Source organism: Synchiropus splendidus, chromosome 3 (genome assembly GCF_027744825.2).
Source record: "Synchiropus splendidus isolate RoL2022-P1 chromosome 3, RoL_Sspl_1.0, whole genome shotgun sequence".
NCBI lineage: Eukaryota > Metazoa > Chordata > Actinopteri > Syngnathiformes > Callionymidae > Synchiropus > Synchiropus splendidus.
Genome location: NC_071336.1, coordinates 13,426,216 through 13,449,589, shown reverse-complemented (window position 1 = coordinate 13,449,589; position 23,374 = coordinate 13,426,216). Strand labels below are relative to the sequence as shown.

Sequence of the window (23,374 nt, the reverse complement as noted above, 5' to 3'; positions counted from 1 at the left end):
GTTTGACATTACAGATGAAATGTGTTGATATTCGAAACGTAATTGAAACTTCCAAGCTGTGTGTTCATGTGCAGGTTTACTTGAGCAGTCTTACAACATTAACAGCCGCAACACACATGGGCTGGTTCCATCTCACTGACTCCACTCGGCAGGAGCCAAAACACAGTTTATTCAGTTGAGTACAGGAGACAGACCGAGACTGAATCCCAGATTATCTCAGGTCAAATCCTGCACATAGACATCTACAACAAAGAGCCAGCTTCGCAGCTATCTGCCATAGTTCTACACCTGTCCTAGCTGTCCTTCATTAACATAGCCCTTCTTCTAACATTATCTTTGATTCACCAAAGCAAAAAAACACCAGAGAAGTTTACAGACAATCCCACTTCCGACACCACCTTGACTTATCTCCTCTGTGACATCCTCTTTTTGTAGCTCAATTCATCCCTTTATATGTGAGTATTAAAACCATGACATGAAGAAAAGATGTTTATTTCAGTCCCACATCAAACTGAAAACTCTCCCATTTTCAATATGGTTTGAGGGACCGAGAAGGAGCAGAGAGGAGAATAATTCTTGAAAAAGTCACACATTAAACTGAAAGGAGAAAACTATTTTTTAAAGGAATCTTTGTTATACTGTGTAGCTCTTGACAATAATTTCATTAAAAAATCTAATTTAAAAGAATGTGGCCGATGCAACATTTGCCATGTTTCTTCATTCTTTCCTTTAACAAAAGTCCACTTCCTGGTTGCTCTGAATCAGCGCCTTGTTTTTTGTTCTGACAGCAGAGATTGACGGTGTGTTTACGGCTGACTGTCCTGGTTAGACTCAACAACTTCACAGAAACAAAAACTCAACTTTATCTTCATGTTTAATTTTAGTATTAGATAACACTGGTCTGATGACATTTCTAGCTGACACTGCTGACATAAGACTTCCAATCAAAGCCTGGGGCTGATGCTGGTGCAACCAGTTTGGAACCTTTTTTGTCATTCAACTATTTTGCAGTCATGAGAAACTCTTCACAGGCTGTCACCTTACAACACACAACCAAAGAAACCGTGTCAGCATATATAGAGCTGGAAATAGTTTTCAGATATCCTATTCATATGTGCAAATGGTATGACTACTCAATATCAATGTAATGCTGTTATATATTATTCATTTCTTGTTCAGTTTAGAACACATTCTTTGTTATTTGTTGACTTTGGCACCCCACTATGGATCACACACATGACAGAGTTGCTATTCTTACACAGGAGGAAAGAGTTCATGAACTCAAAATCAACCTCATCTATACTGCCGATATTAATATTTCTATTAACTGACGGCATTCATTGTGAAGACAATAGTCATAAAATCTTAATCCATATAAAGCCTAGATTTTTGGGTTTACACTTTACGCCACCAGACGACTTGCTATTGCTGAATATTTTTTTGTCATTCAACAAGGAAAACTGGAAGTATGTTGGAACCCGGTGCCTTCTCGTGTGAAGCTGCAGCACTTACAGCATGGCTCCACCAGTGTGCCGCCCGAGTGGATCCTGACAAAAAGATTTACCTTGGAGATGTACTCTTTGATGCTTTCAGCCAGTTTGATGCAGGGTTCTCCGAAGAGCACGGCCAACTGGTCTGGAATGTGCTGGTTAGTGTCCAGATGATTCAGTAAACTGAGACACTTTAGCTCCTCTGTCACGCCTTGACTACGCACCTGAGACACACAAAGACAGTGCAGATTTAAAACACAATCAACAATAGAAAGACATCAGTAGATAAATGCTGTGGTGCTGCTGTTTTGATCTAGTGGAAGAAATAAAGAGTAGAAGATGGTATGACATTTCAATGGCATTGACCAGCGCTTATAATAAAAGTAAACTAACAATTCAACAATATATATTAATGACTACTTAAAGCATGGATTTTCTGAATTTATGTAGATCAAAAACATGTCTTTTATTTGTTTAAGTTTAAGTTCAAAGGTTCAGTTTAAGGTAGCATTGGAGTAAGTTCATTCAGACACATCAAGACTGGGTGGATTGTTTACGGCTTACTTTTGCAAACTTGTTTATTTATTTATTTATTTTTGACTTGGAAACTTGCACTCCCACCACATATACTGTTAATGCATTTATTGCTCTATTGCAATAAATGTACTAATAAAAATTACCTAATTTGTTCAAACAACTTTACTCAGATCACAAAAATCCAGTGTCATGTTATTTATTAAATTCATGATGAAAAGACAAACACTATCCAGAAAACTGAGGAATATTGCAACAGATATCCCAAATGTTGACTCGTCTTTTTGTTATAACGTAAAAATTTCAAATAGAATCCCACTCAGACTGACACCAGTCACCTTTCCAAGCACAGTTCGCAACAATTTCGCCTCCACGTGAGTTAGGATCACTCAGCCTCTCAAATGCTTGATTTCCCCTTTGTCTCACCTCCTGCTCCTCATGGGCTTCCTACCAAAACAATACATGTTTACTCATCATTTTAGGTGGCACAGGTCACTCCAGGCATCTTTGGGAACCGAACAGTGGCTCTCTGCTCTCAGACTGGAGTGTGCGCACCAGTGCTCTTGAGGGAGGCTGCGAACGTCACGGTCTGAAGGCTCCACTAATGACTGTTAACAAGCTCAGATGAGGAGAAAGAGATTACAGCGCTACACTCTTTCGCCTCCTCCTCCTCTTTGTTTTCATAAGAGGCAGCCCGCATGACTTTGAAACAAGACTGCTGCAGCAACAACAAACTCAAACCTGATAGTATGTGAGAAACCTTTTGAAAAGATTAAAGATTTCATCATATCAAACCTGCACTCGGAGGAGCAGCTGCACATTGCACAAACATTCAAATATGTTTTTGAATTTGAGAGGTTTATTATGATTCCCTTCGACTTCGTGGACTCAAAAAGCAGGAGAGAATATTGTTGGTTCTTCATGTTTTGAGCTTCTTGGCTCTTTCATAGATGGGAATTCAATGAAGGCAACTATGTCGGTCACTGACCAAGGTTATTGTAGTTTCAAATATTTCACTAGCTTTAGTTTTTATTTTGTTTGTCTTACAAATTCAGTTAGTCTGAATTAGTTTTTTAAGAATGGCTTTGCCAGTCTATTTCTGTTTTCATTTTGGAAAGAGTTAAGTTCAGTGTTTGCTTTAGTTTCTTTTCTTTTAGAATTTTTAAATAATTTATTGTTTCTCGATTAAATGTTAATTATTTCTTTCAAATATGGAGTATTTGTCACGTGTAGTAATGAAAAGGGTCAAAAGAGACACCTACTAATAAAAACAGAACAACCATCCCCTAACAGTCAGCAAGTTTCACGTGTTCAAAGTGCAACAATTGCAATAAGTGCTGGGTATAATACTGCCTCTGCCGTCACGTGTAGATGGTGGAAACTGCTTGGAAACTAGGACTGTTGGGATGCTAAAAACATGAGCAACTGCCAAAACTCAGATCACACTAAAGGTGATAAATTTAGATTAAACAACTCAAAATGAACCATATTATGAAGTGGACTACTAAATGTTCTTAACACTTGGATGGCTCCACCTCAGCTCAGGGTTTCCGCTGCATATGTGAGCATGAGTGTTTAGGAGAGAAAGTCAGAGAGGCTAGATTGAGACAGTTTGGACTTGCACAGAGGAGAGATAGCCAGTGCATTGGTAGGAAGATGTTGAGGTTGGAACTGCCAGGCAGAAGGTGGAGAGGAGATTGATGGAGGTGGTGAAGGAGGACAGGTTTGAGAGAAGAGGAAGCAGAGGACAGGGTGGGATGGAGGAAGATGATCCGCTGTGGCGAACCGTGAAGGGAGAAGCCGAAAGGAAAAGAAGAAGAAGAAGATGTGAGCAGCATGTGTGTCACCGTCACCCACTTCCACCATGAGGCACTTGCTTCTGTCTTTGACACAGTCATAGTCAAGAAGAAATCCCAAATTGGACTTTTCCCCAACTTCACACCATCACCATTATGCTACTCTGCGAGGCCAGCCTGTCAACATGTGACCTCTTGGGGTCGCACCTTTCCGGCAGCGGTCGTAAAACCAGCAGAGCCAAACATCTAGATTTTAAATAATCTCAAAATGCTTCTGTATGATGTGAATGAAAAACAAAAACGTCAGACATTTTTTGCTATAATTTAGCTTCATTTCAGTTAGTTTCATGAAGAGACAATGCAATGTTAGTTTTCAGTTTCAGTTTCAGTTAAGAAAAACGCCAATACAATCCACATTTTCATTATTTCCTTCCTTTTGGGTTACTACATCATCCTTGTTAGTGACCCTACAAGTATCCAACTCCTCTGAAATGGATCTTCTCACCAGGCTCTGATGTTGACGACTCAGAGGAGTGACTCATGTTTTAAATTACCTTCACCGTCTACTCCAGGACTAATGAGGGCTTTTAATGAGACGCACATGTCATTTGGGATTACATTTGAAGATCCTTTATTTGGGTCAAACTTATGCAGAAGCAGGCTTCAATAGAACTCAGAAGTGTTGAGACATGTGCGTGCATCAATAGTCTCAACGCCAGTCTGCCAGGCAGCGATGGCCATTGCGGAACATTCCGGCGAATAACACACTACTTTGATGCACTGACAGGAACGCACTTATTGAAGAGTTGTTTATATTGCTGCCCCAGAACACTTCACCAGTGTTTAAACCCTCAAGAGGGCTAGTGGTCAATATCTTTGATGTTTTTTTTCCTCTCCCAGTATGCCTTTGTTGTTGTTTATAGATGCTTTCTTAATGTCTTTTTGGGCGTCACAGAGGACAGACTTCCTACGGCATGTCAACATCAATATACACTAATGTGACTTGAGTTTTATGTGAAAGTCGAGTCTAGTGTAGTTTCTTCATTCTTTCCTTCAGTAAAAGTCCACTTCCTGGTTGCTCTGAATCAGCGCCTTGTTTTTTGTGCTGTATTCCTTTGACTAGTAGAGTTGAGTTTATTACCAATATACTGGACAGCACCGCCTCCTGGCTACGATCGAAAATCATTGCCACCCACAAACAAGGCATCTGACATGCCAGCAAATTCAAGCAAGAACTCGCTGACTGAACCCCGAGGCTGCAACAAGAAATCCCGTCCATAGAATCCAAGAGACGGATGTGGCATGCCAACGCCAGCTAAAAGGTTCCATTGTCATTAAAAAGAGAGCCAAACCCAATCATCCAAATATGTTTCACTCAACTCTCGGTGGATGGATGGATGCCTAGCCAACAAAAGGATAACCTAACTTACCCAGCAGTGAAAACCTCAAACCCATTACACAGGAGTCGACAGGCTACTCCTCACATGAATTCAACCACACTCATGTACACAACTCTACCTGCATCAATGACAATAGCACGGTTTGGTCAAGTCCAGTCACAAGTCAGACAACATGTTTAGACAGGCTGCAGCGGTCCATGTCTTCGCCTCCTTGGAACACACAAACATCTTTCAACATTCAATGAAAGGGAATGAAGTAGGTCATCGAAGAACATTTGCCAAAAACCAGAACTAAACAGACAAAGCTGCTGACAGTGCAGTCTGCACGGAGACAGTCTTTTGTGAACCTGTGCGATGACAGCTTTCAGTGACTGAAGCGTTAGGGAGGGTCTCTCACGCATGAGCGAAACAAATGGAGTGAAGTGAAGTGAAGTGGTCGCCGTTTGTTTCTGGCGCCTCTGCCAAAACACACTCCCAACACTGCTGGTTCTAGTTGACGGATTCAATGTTATTAAGCGCCAGCCTCGCTGCTGAGAATGAGCGGCTCGTGGTTTATCTTTGTAGCTGTCGTTACACCTACGTGTGTGTCCATAAACCCGCACAAGGAAACTGGCAAGTCTAGGATCTGTTATGGGAAACTGTTCCTTCCAGGAAACAAAGTCACTTTGGGTTGATCATCGACGCAATATTAGAGGAAACAAGTGAATAAAGTCTGACCTGTGTTGACATGGAGATCACAGGAAACACGGATGATGGCACAGACGTAACATTTACAGCTCAAAAAGAAAGCCACAAGAGCAAGAAATCATCTTCTTCTATGAAACACAAGTTGTACGTGTTTTGGAATCGTCACTGTGGGCTAACTGGTGATCTACAGTGAGTGATGGTAATAAAATGGCCGTGAAAGGGACTGACTATTACCTTGCAAGAGGCTAGGCCTAAAAATCTCTGATTTACAAATAATAATTATCATAATAATACTCTAAAAAAGCATATACATATATGTATATGCTTTTTTTGGAGTGGGCTGGTGCGCTGTAAGCAAGTGGAATACAAGCAAACAAACAAAAAGCAGAGGCAGACCTGTCAAAACAAAGACCCACATCTACTATGACAAAAAAATCCCATTGTCACCCTCTAAGCTCTGTCACCATATTCTTTACATACATGTTCGACATTTCAAAAACTTGGTTGCTGTCTCTCTTGCTGAACAGCTCAGCAGTATAGAGGCTCATTCTGGGGTCCTCTTTACAATATTTCCGAGCCAAGACTGTGTTCTGTGTGGTGGTTATTATCCAACTTTCCAAAGTGACGGGCATGGTTTGAATTATTTGTCAAGATGAATAACTACATCTTCCTCCCTTCCAAAAATGTATTTTTCTATTTGAGGTGATCATAACTGCCCATTTGTTTGTGATCAGTCAGTCTTGTCCTCCCAGCTACAGCACTAAACTTAACTTCCTCCACATTTCTTCGAGTTTAAAAGAAGACACTAAAATGTAACGTGGTCTCCAGGCAAAGTGTTTAAAGAGACATTTAGAGAAAAAGAAACATTTTAGAGACTATTCCCTCGCAGATGTTTGGGAGACTGTTTCCTGTGCGAGCACTTCATTTAGTGTGAAGTGCTGACTTTAAACGACCCAAGCGTTTCATGTAGACCATTAAGCAACAACTGACTTGCCCAGCAAGACAGCGTAAATAAGACATAAAAACACGTCTTCTTGGCTTCAACTGTAATTCTGATCAATGGTCGACATCCTTTCTGCGATAAAATTTCACCTGATTGCAAATCAAATGAAAACATACTCATGGTTTTGTTCTAAATCCCAAATCCTTTTGTTGTCATCCTTAAAGCATCCACCGTTTCATGTCAGACAAACACATGCTAGAATCATTGCGAGCCACTCTCGACCCGACCACGCTCCCTGCTGGCTTGTTAAACGGCACTGAAGGTCTCCCTGCTCCTCTCAGTGAGGACAGTTAAGACAGATGCACAGCCAAAGCTGCCAAATGACAAATGTCGGTTACACATTATGAAGTGACCTAAGAATCTGCAGCTGCATCACCTGCCAGACATAATGTGGTACCTCATGGAATGTACATTACACGATAACAAAAGCCCCAGAGTTTCCAGACTCCAATTTTTTTGCGGGTCACGCCATGAAAACTCCAAGGACTGCTCCTCTCTCACGCATATATTTCATACATTTGGTCAAAATTTTGACCAAAGCGATACGGCTCCACCACCAGAGAGAAATAAAGTCCCTCACTCTCATTCTGTTCTTACTAGTGATGTTCTACCAGCATGAGTTAGGCAGGGTCCACAGTGCAGAGGGAAGGTGGTTGACAATGTTTGTGGGGGGAGACAACAAAAAAACAAACAACAAAAACGTATGCATACCCCGGGAAAATCCTAGTGTAGGGGCTGAGTTCAGGCCTAGAAACAAACAAACTCCTCACCCCACAGCTGAAGAAAATTCCCCTTGACTGAGTCAATATTGGAGCAGATGTACCACCCAACATCTTGCATCACTGAGTGGTATTCAGCTGCAACTAACACTGACCAGGACAGACTGATGCCAACCCTCAATTCATTTGTTACCAGCAGGATTTCCGCTACACATAAACTAGTGTGGTGCACCTGCACGGCTTAAATGAGGCATCTGAAAAATGATCTCCTTTCAAAGTATTTAAACAAAGGACAAAACGTTTCCCATTTCTATCTATCTATCTATCTATCTATCTATCTATCTATCTATCTATCTATCTATCTATCTATCTATCTATCTATCTATCTATCTATCTATCTGTCTGTCTGTCTGTCTGTCTGTCTATCTATCTATCTGTCTATCTATCTATCTATCTAAGATGCTAATAATGCAACTTAAGGATACATTTTGGTAGGAAACTACAGTAGTACGCAGTAAATCAGTATCAAAATACATATCTTTTTGATACATTTCATGAGGTGTTTTTTCACTGGAGATTTTTCACTGAAAACGTAAAGCGAAGCGAAACAATGCAAATGAAAAGTGAATTACTTTAAACAATCGCTGTGGGTGTTTGTCTCGAAGAATCTTTACACTCCAACAATTGAAAACACATTTTATTCCCAAAGAAGTTTAGCCAGATGCCCTGCTGTCTCTCAGCCGTTAGGTCCAATTGGATGATATGGCTCCAGAGAGATGGAGAGAGGGGGAAAGAGGAAAGGCCCGGCTGACAGGGCTCCTGTGATCCGTATTCCGACTCCCTCAGGAAGCCGGGAACAATACCTCACTGTTCCTTCCAATTTGTGTGTGTCAGTGTGTGTCTGTTCAAGTGCATGCTGTGTGTGGCCTTGCTTCTGTGTTTATGCAAGAGCAAGTGTATGTGTGTGTGTTTTCTCCCGGCTCGTGCGGGACACCAACCCCCTAAAAGGAATCTCAGGGGGCTTCTTGAAACCCCGGCTCTAAGTGTGTGTATGTGCGCGTGTCCGTGTGCCCAGACCAGTGAGTTATTCGCCGGTCCGAAACTCTCATTTGAAGGGATTAGGAAGAGGAGAAGGAAGCAACGGAACTCCAGTCCGGCAGGCCAGAGGTCTGAACCAATAGTGTGTGTGTTGATGGATCCACAGTGAACAGAGACGGAGTTGGCCACAATTTAAGGCTATTTTCTCCCCAATGTAGAGGCACACAAGACGCAAAGCAGCTGGGACCTGGCTCGCGCTGGTGTGGCACATAAATCATGAGACCAAAACCACTCACATGTGGAATAAAACACAAGTGGAGGATTGAAATGCCGCATGCAGGGCTTATAACGCGGTAGAACCAATCTGATCATGTTGAGTTACAGCTGGATGGGAAAGCAACAGCTGCCCGGCCTCATGCTGGCAGGGTTTAGGATCCAGTACGTAAAAGGAAGACTTAAAATAAGAGTTTGCAGCAGTAAAACTGCATGGTTGCCGTTGGACAAACTGCAGAATGCCTGTAAATCTCTCCCCGTCATTATTATTACATTCATATTTTAATTCTTTGTAATGGGTGTAGTTTTCAGGTATTGCTTTGTATCGGCAGCTACAAATTTACAGCTGACAGAAATTAATTTTACCTTATGAGTCTTTACCTCTTGAGTCTTCTAGATGTTTTCTGATTTATTTCACGCAGGCTGAACGGTTTCTCTTTACCATCCATTTTTGATATCCTGTGTGTTTAAGTCAAATCGGCTGCTTCTATGTTGCCGGTGATAAAAACAAATATAGACGCTTATATGGTAGCTACTGGAGTATTATGACATCCCACTTGGGCCGCACTGGGGAGCTCTGACACTGGTCAGTACGCTGCACTCACATTGACTTCATATGTAGGTTATTATTGGTTTTATTGAATGACTGCTTGCTCTGCAGCTCTTGTCTCAAGTCTGCCATCTACATGTTTTGGAAACTCACACATTTGTCAGCCAAAAAGCACATTTGGGACGGATGTCTATAATGGGCGCGTAAAAAAACTGCTTGTAGCTTCAAGGCCCACATTCATCAGCAAAAGATAATAAAAGCTTTTTAAATAGCAACAGAGAGAACACAGTACCACGTTAAATTTGGTCTTCATTGTGACTGGTGCAAGACGACCAGTGGATAGTAGGAGAGCTTGTGTGTTGTGCTTTGTAATTCAAAGATAATCCTTAAAGAGCAATAAACACCAGTATGGCTCATAGCTTTGATGTCACCTTTTGAAATCCAAGCTTTTTGATCACGAACACTCATACAGGGTTATGTATACTTCAATACCTACTCCCTATGTGAAAAATGGCACTAAACCGGCCATAAAAAAACAAAATCTGCTTTGACAAAAACAAAGTATTAAAGCAATCTAGTTAGAGGTTTGACTGCTTTCAGATGCACGTTTGCCCAGGTGAAAAAGAAGATTTGGACTCTGCAGTTCTGAGTCAAAGCTACACAGAGTCTGAGGTTCCCCCCAGGCCGGGACAGGTTTGGCAGACAGCCACAACAGGGCCCACACTGATTTATACAGTCCGATTCCTTCATGCTCTCTGTTTAACAACTGTGCTGCTCAGTGGTCAGTAAATGAGCGTTCAGGGTGGGAATTCCTACAATCAGATGTTTCGTGACTGCTGACTTGGAGTACAAAGAAAACAAATGAACGTATTCACTATAACCGTTTGCCTTCGATTTCTCCACCATAAAACAAGCCAGGCCGAGCTTTTGTCAGACCCTCCCCCACAGAGTCTCTGCCACAGCTGAGTCTGAGCACAATTCAAGTTTAGGAAAGTTCACCACACAACAATCTGTTAAATAAACCTCATTTGTGACTGAGACCCATGTTGCAACAGCATGTACATCAGATCTTCCATTAGGACAGTCAACCGTCATTTGTTTGAAATGAAAATCTGTCAGATCCTTATATGAAATCAGAAAAACAATTAACAATTAACAACAAATAAATTAGTCTACTTCAGAATCAACACGAGAATTTACAAGAGCGTTGTTTATCTTCTGAAAAGCTAAACAGAAAAATCCAGTCAATTTAATGCTGTATTAAGCCAGCAACACTGACAGTTTGACATACACAGTCCACAGACTTCAAAAAGCCGACTGATGATACATTGAGCAAGGCTCACATGCTGAGAAGACAGACTGTAAAACATTAACAATGGGCTGGAATAAATCTCTGCTCGTGAACCATTTCTATTTTATTACAGTGTGAGTTAGTGCTTACGCTGCATTTCGCAGCACTTAGTTGGACCAGCTCTCAGATTTTGAGATCAGAACGTACAATGCATATAAAAACGGCAAACAGAAAGGGTAACGTAAGAACATATTAAGTCGCATTTTCATGATTCATGTACCTTCACAGCATGTTAATATTGACAAAAGAAAATGACTTTTTTTTTTAAGTTGTCATATCAATATGTTATAGTGAGACATTTCTGCCTCTGGTTTTCTAACACCCGATCAGGGAGTGCTCTGGGAGTGCAGATTTTTTTGCTTCGGATTTCGAACGAAAATCCAGAACTCGAACACCGACGAAAAAAGCCGGAAAAAACATAACGTGCACGGACCGATCAGCTGACTCACAATGTGCTTTGTTATTGTGTGTAACACAGCCTCTGTATGCAGACGTACAGCTACATTTACTTTCTTCATATTGCGGTGTAAAACCTTTCCTGTCTCCGCACTGGTAAAGTGGTAGAGTGTCACAGGGGAGGTGACAAAACAATTTCACCAAAAGCAGAGGTGTCATGGCACAAGGAAACATTTTTTTCAAATTATTGGATGCTAACTTTGGCATGAATCATCTTCCTGGACCTCATCGACACCAAAACAAAAAAGCACAAAAATAATTTCCCATCTTTTAACAACATCTGTCCCTTCTACATGCATTCTATCTTTGCTTCCAGATGAATTGGTAGCTACATTACCAAAATACTACTGCATAATCTATTGCTACTGTCAAACAGTATAACTGGAACACTGTGACCTCGATAATGATATTTGATGTTTCAGTGTACTTTGAATGACGACTGAATTTGATTTTGAGCTAATATTTCCAGCAAGGCCGCATGTAACCACTTGGTCGGCCAGATTTGGCCCTCAGATCTTGAGTTGGACAAAAGGCCTACAGTGCAGAAACAAGTCTTTGCCATTATTGTCAGATTCCACTGTCGTCAGATCAGCACCTTCTATTGCCAGACAGCAGTGTAGCCTGGAGGTGCACAAAAAACAGCTAGAATACATTGAAATGCCAGTCAGAGGATGTAAAAATATGAAGGATATTTCAGCGTCAAATGACTGACATTTTAATTCATAAAGTATTGAGCGGGGAACATGGGAGATAGTCACAGTCACAGAGGCATGACAGATGATGAAGAGCGTGACGCTGCTTCTACGATGAATGGATGCTACATTCAAATCTGATTTGATATGGTTTCAGTCGCAAAGCAGTTGGTTTTGCTGCAGCACCACAAATGTTTTCACTACAATGGATGCTTTCTGACGGTGCCTCTGCCCTGGTGACTTTCACTGTCGACTCATGTGTGATGATCACATTTCCAACAGCAACACGAAGGAAACGTTTTGTTTGAATCAGGTTCTTGTATGGTTCTCATAATCCAATTCTCTGATCATTATTCCTGGAAGCCTTTTACTTCCTGGTGTACCGCGCAGCCCACATTGTTTTCACAAATGTTTGTGCAGAGGAATGCTGACAGGTTTGTTCAGTGAAAAACATTTCGCCAGCTGATGCACGATTGTTATACTTCACATCAGTCATTCCGACGTGTGCACATGTTCTGCGAGCGTTGCTCGACTGGCCTGCAAGTGTTTGCCACTGTGTACACAGAACAACAAGAGCAAACCGCTCCCAGACCTCGCGTGTGCACCTATGACCTCTCTTTGTTAGTCAAGCTGCCTTGGATTGCATCCAGTTTAAATAAAGTTTGAAGTTCAACAGCACTCGAGCGGACTTGCATTCAAAGAGGTTCCGCTAACTTTCAACAAATTGTAAAATCGGTCCTGTTGAAATGACTGTCTAGATGAAAGGGACTGTGTTCATGAGGTTTCTGCTTCTTTGGGAAGAAACCATTGTTATCTAACTGGTGGCAGTGAGGTATTACTCTCACGATTAACCTTCCTTCTTGCCTCGGTTTCTGCTTTCTGTCATCTGGCCAACAACGAGCGAGAGCACCAAGAAAATGGGCGGCGGTGATTAAATAAAAATGAGGGGAAGAGAAGGTCATGACACCTGAGACTGTTGTACTTTCCTCGACACAACAGCGGGTGACCTGGTTGATGTGACTATCAGGGGAACTGTTGGAGACCCGACTGCACGTTGTTTCTTTTTATTATGAGCAGTTGAAAAGTGCGAAATACTTTGCGGACAGTTTCATATTTCCATTTATAGTGTAACAGCGGTTTTGCAATAATCACTTATTTTATAGTTGTGTGGTTTTCTTGATCTATAACTATAAACTGAATGTTATTGACACTGTTGTTTGTGAATGATTCGTTCTTTTCAAGCATCGTTGATCAAAAGACATGGCATGTTTAGCATGTGTTGAAGTTTTTGTTTTGATTTTTTTTATTTGATTTAAAATGATGCACTCCTTGGGACAGCTATAATAATGACATATGTCTGCGTATGAGTTGGTATTAGTTATGAAAAGATGATGTAGAAAAAACTAGAACAGCCAGTTTGTTATCAAAGAGCAACACACATCCAAGTGGAGGTGAACAGTTTTGGTCAGCGTGTTGCTGTGAGGTCTCCAAGTGTCTGTGGGTGGGCAAGGCCAGCATGGGTGGGCAGCTGATTCTCCAAATGTGTGTTTTTGTGAGGCGCTGGTGAGTGGTTGGAGTGACTCAAGTGGGGGCGAGACAAGTGATATTGTTGTGACACTGTCTGCTGCTCTCTCTCCGGTGGGTTCTCATTGTCTCCAGAAGAATGCTTGAGTGAGAGTCTGGGGTTTTACAGAAGCTGTTAATATCTCCCTCACAATTCGTCGTATTGACCTTAACCACATGCTCAGCCAAAGGCGTGCTGGCCTGTTTTAATATTTGGAACTGTTTACTTGTGCACGCCTCCAATTGAACACATAAATCACTGCTGTTATCCTTCAGTGAAAGAAGGTCAACCTGCGCATACAATCCAACTCATGTAGGAAAAACGCTTATCAGTGCCGGTCAGAGGTTATCACAGCTGTCACTCGCATTCAGACTGATTGCACTGTGACAAACCCTGAAAGTATTCACATATTTTAGAGCCTGGAGGTCACATAAATAGAAAATATAGCAGATTATTAATCATGAATCTTTTTCGTTTCTTTCTTTCACAGGGAATGAACCAATTCCAGGTGCCACACACGACAGACTGTGATGTCATGACCAAACAGCCATGACAAAGGGGACTAAATGAGATGGATGGGTGGAAAAAAAACAGGTGACTGGTTGACCAATCACTTGAATTTTGTGCTTGTTTTGCTGAAACAAAGACTCATACGCTTTTGTGGATCAGTCCCAAATTGCATAGGGGTATGAATTTGCTCACAAATTTCATGTAAAAAAAATCAGGTTCATTTGTTTTAAAAATAAACAATTGGGTCAATGAAACGGTCACCACAAAAAAACAAGTCACACACTTATATTTTGTTGGCCTTTAGCCTTCAGCTTGGATGACGGCACATTAGCAGTGGCATTGTTTCGATAAGATTTGTGATGTCACCATTTATGTTCAGTGTTAACAAGGTCTTGCATTAATGGTGGGCGAGTCGACCAATACACAATGCCTTCTCCAGCACAACCCAAAGAACTGAGGTGTCATTCACTGCTCTTTAACTGTTGGGCCCAGTGAATTTTGGAATACGCCTGTACCATCATGTAGGAGAAATAGCAGTAGACCTCATTATTTGGATCATAAACCAAGAGTTAACTAGCTGCTTCCTCAGTTAAATCTGGTCGGTGACTTTTACTCCAGCCAGGCGGTGGAGAGCTATGTGATTTCTAACTGGTTGATTTGTAATTATGGCTGAACAAAAAAGTTCTGTTCGACAAATAAAACAAGCTTCCAGACATTTTTTTCTTTTACTTTGAAATGATTCAGTCACAGATAGAGGTCAAAGATAAAGCAAAAACAGATGTCTGATTCAAACAGTACAACAAAATGAAACAACAGATGTAAACACTCTTGTTCAGCAAGTAACCACTGCTTATAATGTGTTAGTCAGTAAGCAGAATTTCTCCACAGCTGCTGACAGAACTCCACACTCACCACTACGGTCCTGAAACAAATAAAAGTTTTACATGATTTGAAAGGTCATGCACAAGAAGATATCACTAAGTCTTTTGTAATTTCCATTAGACTTAACACAAGGAAAGAAGTCATTGCAATCACATTTGTGGCTTAACTGAGTCAGGAATGAGCTTGTACTGCCGGAGAGCCGAGCCAAATCTAGTGCACCAGTTGATATAGTATTGGACAAAATAAAAGCTGGTCAGTCTAGAACCCGTCTCCACTCAGTAAGTCACTGTGAGCTCGATGAGGTGGACCATTAGTCATGCTGTTTGTGTTTCGTTGACCTACTAAATCTAATCAAGTCAAGCTTGTACACAGAGCCAAAACCATTGTGCCTGTTAATGTGAGTGAGGACTAAGAAAATCCTCACAAAAGACTTCAATGATTGCTCAATCCGGGCAGGAATTAGAGGTAGGGAGTGACAGGAGTGACTTATTGAGTTCAACCAGCATAGTCAGAACCTGATATCAGGCAGCTTGTGTGCCTGTGCGAGTGTGTGTTCGGGGGGAAAACTCTGGGTTAGGCTGAATTTCAGCTGACACTAACAAGCCCATGAGTTCGGTGCCAGCGGAGGAAAGCTAGAATGTTCCCAGACTGAGCTCATTGTGGACCAGCAGAACTTTCCATCCAGGTCATCCAGCGTTGGAGATAAACACCCGTCTGAACGCCACATGGCCAGGGACTTCGGACAAGCATCGTGGAACTCTGAAGCTTGCCTGTTTTTTGAAGTGAGCTTCTTACATTTTAACAATCTACAAACTCTGTTCTGTCGCCAGTTGCTGCACGAGTTTGATTATAATAAATCACAGTCCAAAATTGAAATTTGAGCTCCACACCACGATTGCGTTCATGTGATGAAGCGTTTATTAGCTCTTGTTTGACTGATTCCAAACACGGTGGAGTTCCGAGCTTTGTTATGAAGCATGTACAGAAACTATGGAAACCAAGCTTGCAGTATGATGTCGGCCATATGGGGCCTTCGCTGGGGCTCCCACACTAAGTGCAGAGAGCAGCAGTAGGTGGTCAACACAAACCTACGCCTCACATATATCTTAGTTTTTTTTTAAGAATGAATAGTTCACACACACTTTCCCACTTCACACTTTGTGTAGGTGCCACAGTTTCTTCTAAATTCTTTATTCCTCGCTCGCAAGTCCACCTTGAGATAATTATATCAGGTGTGACCCGACATCTTGCAACAAGAGAGCGTGCACCGTTGCTTGCCAACGCTTTATAAAACTGTCAAACGCTGTGTTTGTTTTGGACTCTGATTGTTATTCTAAGGCAGTAAAGGTTTAAATCACATCCCCGCTGACAGGTGAACGAGTTGGACGAGGCGCCGCGGACGAGGCAGAAGACAATCGAGAGCTTCACTACATTTATCAGCTCTTCAGAGCCTTGTTGACCGAGCAAACACACTGATAACACACAGCACCAGCTGCTGCCACACACACATACAGCTGTAGCCACATCTTAATGAGCATTCCAACGTGGGAACACAAATATCCTGTTTTCATGTGTCAGGCTGTTGAAGAGAGGCGACGCACGTCAGCGCGTGAAGAGTCGTGTCTCTCCAGACAGCAGCCGTGGACCTACTGATCCTCTGGATTGATCGCTCATTTTGTCAGAGTGCAGAGTTTAGTCTTTATGCATGCATTTATGATGGAGTTATGATGGAGTAAATGGTCATAGATCACATCGTGTTTAATAAACAAAGTGGGTGATAACCATAAAGGAGAGTGAAATAAAAAGATTGGAGTCAACAGAACACGCTATTTGCTTAGTAAAACTAAATAGAATAATGAGTGCCAAGTGAGAAGCAGCATCGTTAACGCAGAATAAATCCATCATTATAAAATACACAAGCATCTGCTTTGAGCCTGCCTCTGGACAACTTTTGCAACATTTCTAAAGTCTAAAAGAGTCTTTAGACGAGTATTTTAACAGTTGAAAAAAGTAAAGATTGCAGACAGCCAGGCCTCTTTACAAAGTGTGATCTTATAAATGAGAGCATTAAAACCTCTTGTTTGTGCTCGGTATTATGCCACAATTGGGAACGTTCACCACCTTATGCAACACTAGTGACAAGCCTGAGGCACTCAAAACACACATCATTACAATTAACAACTCCCATCTAGAGGAGGAGGAGGAGGATTGTGTCACTGTGAAAAAATCTTGGAGACCCCCCTCAAGCTTAAAACAGTAACTTGATTCTCTTATGTGGAGCATAACAAAGACTGTGGGAGGCAAACACTGCGAAAGAAGGGTGTGACTCCGAGTTGGTCTCAGATTTGTTTTTTAATTAAATATATAGTTGACATATGTTGGAAATGCTATGTAACTGGTGTGACAAGTGAGGTCACATCCCTGGGGTTAGGAGCTGTCATCAATCGACAGGATTTTCCTCTCACATCGTAAAACTGCATTTTTTTCCGGTTCTTAAAACATGGTAGAGGTGTAACATTGGTAAACTGTAACAGCGTGAGCTGAATGATTTCAGTAGCCGGGTCAGTTAAATGTCAAGACTCTGAACAACAACAGGTTTCTTGTTTTGGGCCTTGTCTGTGAAGTTTGGTAGTTGTGCCTGTGGGCACCAGGTGTTCCAGTTTCCTTTCCCACACATAAATAACAAAGACTTCCCGTGGTCCTGTTCAAGCACTGGTAGATGCTGACAATGATGATATGGCACCATCACTGATTCAAAGGTGGAAAAATAAGACCAAATGACCCATTTGTACAGATCAAGTGTCTACAAAAGTCTTGTCAGGAAAATGCTGAACACTGGAAAAACACTGTTTGAAACATGCAAAATGGTTGTGCTGCAAAACATTTTTTGTTGTCATGCTGAGTTACGCGATAGGGGAAATTGAATATCATGTTAATCATGTTTCCTACTCTTTCAACTGACGCTTCAAGTGACGTCGCCTGAAATTTGGATTTGGCTTTCAGGGTCATTAATGGGTCTTGTAAGTTTCCTTTGTTTTGCACGCAGCTTTAGATTTCTGTCTGTAATTCCACATCTTTACAAGGGCATTGACTATGCGAAGATTAAGAGAAAAGCCAGACTTCCTGAGCAGTTGGGCCAAACCGCTGAGGTTTTGGATGGATCTGCAGCTGGAGATGGCAAAGACGGTTTTAGTATGATGACAAGGAGAATCCCTAATAATCTTTTTATTAGCGCTGGGGGGGGTGTAGGATTTCTATATGTCTTCAACATTAAACTGTGGATGCATTTTAAAGTGAAACACTGAGACGTTGCCCACCAAGTTGCACCAGTGAAGGAGCAGGTTGGTGGGTGTCCTCTGTCCAAACCATATTCTCCTCCTCCTGGGCACTTTCCTGCATGGTTTCAAAAGGAGAACTTTGACTCCAAATTTCATTAAAACTGAGAATGTTCCTATTTTATCTGATGAGTCCATTCCTCACCATGATCACGATCGTGTGACAATACAAACACGTACACGTACAGACACAGTTATGCCTGAGACCACACGGAGAGTCTGAGCATGATAGAAGGAAAATGAAAAAATGTAATCTGAACAACAATAAGAGCAAAAACCGGTGTTTGTAATTAACGTGGTGGCTCACTGCAGCCCTGTCCGTGGCTCCCGTCCAACCGTGTTGACTGGATTGAGAGGACAAACTCCAACACCTGGAGTTGTTTAACTGTAAATGTAAGATATCCAGCAACTGGTTACAGCAGATGTCTGCGCCTGTGCCAAGGGAAATATGTAGCCATCGAAACAAAACATCCACACTGAGACCCCCAGTTATTCAGACAAGATGTGACCTCAGACATCATCCACATTATCACCACCCTAGCTGTTTGTTGTCGGCCTGGAATTCCTCCTGACACTGCCAACACTTCTCACCGTAGTCCTCTCACTTTGGCCATTTTCTAGAGAGGGATCCCTCTGCTTTTCGTTGCTGTATCTAATGCAACTTCAGAAATGTGGATGTATGGTTGGTTGTGTTGTGTAGAGGGAATCAAATACTGAGCTGATAGGCCCTCACCCTGTGATATTGCTGGCATCCAGGCGTGACCCAGACCAACCACACTTCACTTCCTTGAAGCAAGATCCAACCATTTTTTTTTTAATCTCACGGATGAGGAAGTGGCAAAGTATTCATAGAACTGAAGTTACATTCAGGTAACTCTCCCCAGCACTTTAGTGATTTTTACAAAAACACTATAATACTATTCCTGCTACTACTACTAATAATAATGGCAATCATAATAATAATAATTATTATTATTCTTATAATAAATTACCCATTCATTCATTCGCCAGTTCATTTGATACTGATTCTTTTTTCCAACTGAAAGTAACAGCACGCATCAGGAAGAACAAGATCTGTTTCAGCTTTGCCTCAAAAGGCTTTCATCAGGTCTCCCTCTAGAAGCTTGTACGTTATCCACCGTGTTTGTTTGTGTAGCAATACGGCAGTGCTGAGCCAGCACAGTTCTGTGGTATTGTTTCACTCATCTTTTGTCTTAAATGCATTAGCAACGGGTGCCGTTGTAAGAAAAAAAAAACCCTGTTTCTAGATTAAAAATAGCCGTCCTTCACATGAGAACAGGGGATTCCCCACATGGTGATAGATAGCTCCATGTTTTCCACTCTGCCTCTGTGTCCACAGTCATCCCTAAACTATTCCGTATGTGAGTTGCTGCCCTTTTCAGACGAGAACTAATGAAATGCTTGCAGAGCAATATTCAGATTCTGTTGTGGTGTTTGAAGCGGAAGATCATGTATGAATGAATGGAGAAACGTGTAAAAGTCTACAAGTCGTGTTTAAGTCTGACACAAAGAAGCTGAGCTGGAAGTAGCAGAGTTGAAGATGCTTGGGTTTTGGTTGGGAGTAACTAGGAAGGACAAATATATCAGTGGAACAGTTATGGGAAGAAGTATGGAGACAAAGTTAGGGAGGCTCGGGTGGTTTGGACATGTGAACAGGAGAGATGGGGAACATGAATAGATATGAAAATCCAAGGAAAATGAAGCAGCAGACAGCCATGATGGTTCATGGATGTGATAAAAGTGGACATGAGGAGGATAAGAGTGACTAGGGAGGATGCACGAGTCAGGTTCAAGTGGAGGAGGCTCACTCGCTGTGGCAACCCCCGAGGGGAACCAGCGGAAGGGGGAAATAAAAGATACAGAATGCATGTCGGGTCAACAGTCCAGTGCCACTCAAGTCATGGAAAACAGTTACTCGAAAAATCTCTGGTCAACAAATGTTGCACATGTTTGATCGCAGGACATTCAGTGAGCAAAAACCACCTTTCTGAAGTCTGCAGAGGAGATGAGTGCCAAAGGAACATGCACGGCCGTGAATCAGCTGCAAGTCTGCACCAGGTCCAGATCAAAATCTGATTTATTTCCTCCTTTTTATCTTCCTATTATATATGAAGATATTTCCTGGATTGTTTCTGACAACCGGTTCATAAAGTTTTATTTCAAATAAATAAACAAAAAAAAAGAGTTTTGAAAGAAGATAGAAGTTTTGGAGAAATCAAGAGGAAAATGGTTCGATGGTTTCATAATAATAATTTGTTTTCACAAATATCTCATTTTTGAAGTCAAAGACAGCTTTCTAGTCAAAAACCATGTAAACAATATAATCACAGCAGAGTGAAACAAAAACTTGATGCCGTTTAAATAGCAGTGTCCTAAAGATGAAGTACAGTGGAAGAGGGACCGCACAGGAGAGAAATGTGCCGTGAAAAGTTCATCCAGCCTGAGACACTAGCACTTTGAATCACTTTACGTCTCATCTTTCATGCCGATATGACACATTCATCCTCTTTTACCTGTCCAGACATTTGTGGGTTCTTCAGAACCTTTTGACCTGTTCCTGAGAAATAGCAGCTTTACACTTTCAACGGGCTTCATGCTGGGCAGAGCCATCCGCCTCATCATAAATCAGCCTCATGTCTGTACCTGTTTCAAATACATTTATGTGTGCTTGATATCTGACCCTTGACGTTCACCTCACGCGGCAGATTTCTCTGTCCCAGTGCAAACACTGCCATAAAAACTCATGTTATAGCAAAGGCTTAATAGCCTACATTGAATGTTTGATTTTTAGATTTCAGCGCACACTTTTCTTTCTCTCTATATTGCATTCATTTTATGTTAATAAGCTACGTTGTTGGTGTAAGACCGCACTTTTGTCCAGTGTACCTGAGCAATGACAACAAAAGTTTTACATGATAAACTAGTGAGGGCTACAGGTACTGTGAAGCCCAGAAACCGCCTGATCTGACCCTCGATTTGCGTCATGGCTTTTGGATTTAATGCTGCATGTGTCAATATAGTAATTATGTGAGTGACAAATAAAAGGTAGCGTATCAGAATCGACCGATCCTCAAGGCTGCAGTATTGAAATCGGACGTGAAAAATAGGTATCAATTAGAACCAGTGAATAAGAAGGTGTCAGTGGTACCCTATTATTAATGTTTGACAAACATTATTCACAATAATCACAATTTCTTTTAAATATGAGAGAAAATGTGAGTCACTGTTTAGCTTTTTTGTTGCATCAATTCAATTTAATTCAGAATATTTTCTTATTTTTCTTCATGTGCTTTTTTCTCTTTTCTTACAATCTTTTCTAGTTTTCCTTCATGGCAGACTGAACTCTATCTGATCCTCCTGCGGCCCCCCCACCTCCTCCACCTTCAGCCAAACTTACTAACTCACCTCCACCGTCGAACACCTCCTCAACTCCACGCACAAATGAAACCATTTAGTTGGAAACTGGCTTTCTTTCGACTGCTTTAAAACCTTCTAATTCGGGGCTCGTAAATTCCTGATCGCAGTGAGCAACAAGTCCAAGCAGGAAAACGAGTTTGCCCTAGTTAACAACAAAAAGCGTGGGTGAATGTTCGTTGCCAAAACGTCCAGATGCGCTTCAGCGCAGTGTCCAGTTTAATAATAACCCGTCTCAGCTCGCGTTTACCGCTTAGACGCTTTTATTTACTGGTTTCTGTCAAGTGGGAGCGACTCCATAAAGTTACAGAGGAGTGAACCATCTCTCTTACCTGTGATATGGACATGTTCAGGTAGACAAAAAGCCCCGTAGTAGATGCGATCTGCAGGACCACCACCACAATCACAACCATCGCCACCCACATCTTGGAGGGCGCATCCCGGCGTCCGACGGCGCTCGGTCCGGCGGTCGGTACCATCATGTACGTGGTGGACTCGCTGCTGACGGATCGGAAATAATCCTGCTGCTGCTGGTGTGCGCTCGGAGTGGCCATGGCATTCCCGACGCATGAGTAACCCCAGTGAACAAACAGCAGCCAGTGGACGGTCCGGGAGAGACTCAGACTTCCATGCGTCCCGCAGGCTTCCCACTCTCGGTCGGTTACTGGAGTTAAAGTTGGGATGTGGCCATGCCGCCTCGGTGCAGCACAGTGTGAGGCGCGCCGGCTCTGTGAGAAGACTGATGTAAAGCGAGTTTAGGAGGAGGGGGCTGGCCTAACCTCCTCATCACCCTGGAGCGCAGCAGGAATGTTCCCTCGCTCGCCTTCTCTCTCATTCACTCTCCTTCCTGCTTCGGCCCAATACCGCCGCGTCCTCAATGAAGGCGCACGCTGGGAAGACGCTCGGCGTGTGGGTGATGACATTTCTTTGTTTCTGGGGAGCATTCGTTAATGCTTAATCCCTGGTGGTTGGAGAGTTGCGACGCGACCCAGCAGGGGGCGCGTTATGACCTCTGACGGGTCAAATCGCACATTTTTAATTTCGCCCATTGATCGCTGGTGTTGTTGAGGGGAACATCGTCGGTGCCTCAGTTTCAAGAGCTCACAAATTAGAGGCTTTGTGTTCAGCGGCTGAAACACTGAAGCGTAATTACCATCTGACTGGGAGGCTTCTCAAAGGATTGTTCGTTTTAAACACAACAAGATGTGCACATTCATCACGCAGTCATATCGGCAACATGGGAAAAACAAAGCAAAACGTTCTCATTACTGTCAGGGTCCACATGTTTGTTATCGTAAAAAAAAAAAAACTTGGGATGCTCACTCACAAAACAGATTTTTTTAGGTGCTGTAGACCCAGGCAAGACTCTTGAGTCACCAATCTAATGCTCTCAGTTTCATTTGGTGCTCACCTCTCTTCATGTAACATGCCGACTCGGACTTATGTGGTGGCGTTGCCAGCTTGTCACACCCATTACAAGATGCAAACTGAAACTCCACAGGATGCACCATCTTCACTTAAAGCAGGTTTGAAATGAGAATTTATGAAACAGAAACCCGTCGCGGTCTGTTTGATATGCCACTCATGCAGTATCAAAAGGTAGGTGTGCATTTTAAAACCATTAATGTGCTCCATTTTAGAGCTACTGTCTGAGAGTGT

At 42.1% G+C, this 23,374-nt stretch overlaps 1 protein-coding gene across 1 annotated transcript in view; it reads right to left on the bottom strand.

Moving 5' to 3' along the window:
- The window catches only part of tnfsf10l (TNF superfamily member 10, like), a 53,139-nt gene extending 30,638 nt beyond the window's left edge, over positions 1 to 22,501 (bottom strand). Inside the window, exons 1-2 of the mRNA XM_053860019.1 lie at positions 22,048 to 22,501; positions 1,565 to 1,714 (exon numbers count right to left, since the gene is read on the bottom strand). Of these exons, the coding sequence (XP_053715994.1) occupies positions 1,565 to 1,714; positions 22,048 to 22,269 (372 nt within the window). The 5' untranslated portion in view covers positions 22,270 to 22,501. The remainder of the gene's footprint in view (positions 1 to 1,564; positions 1,715 to 22,047) is intronic.
- Positions 22,502 to 23,374: the final 873 nt, after the last annotated feature.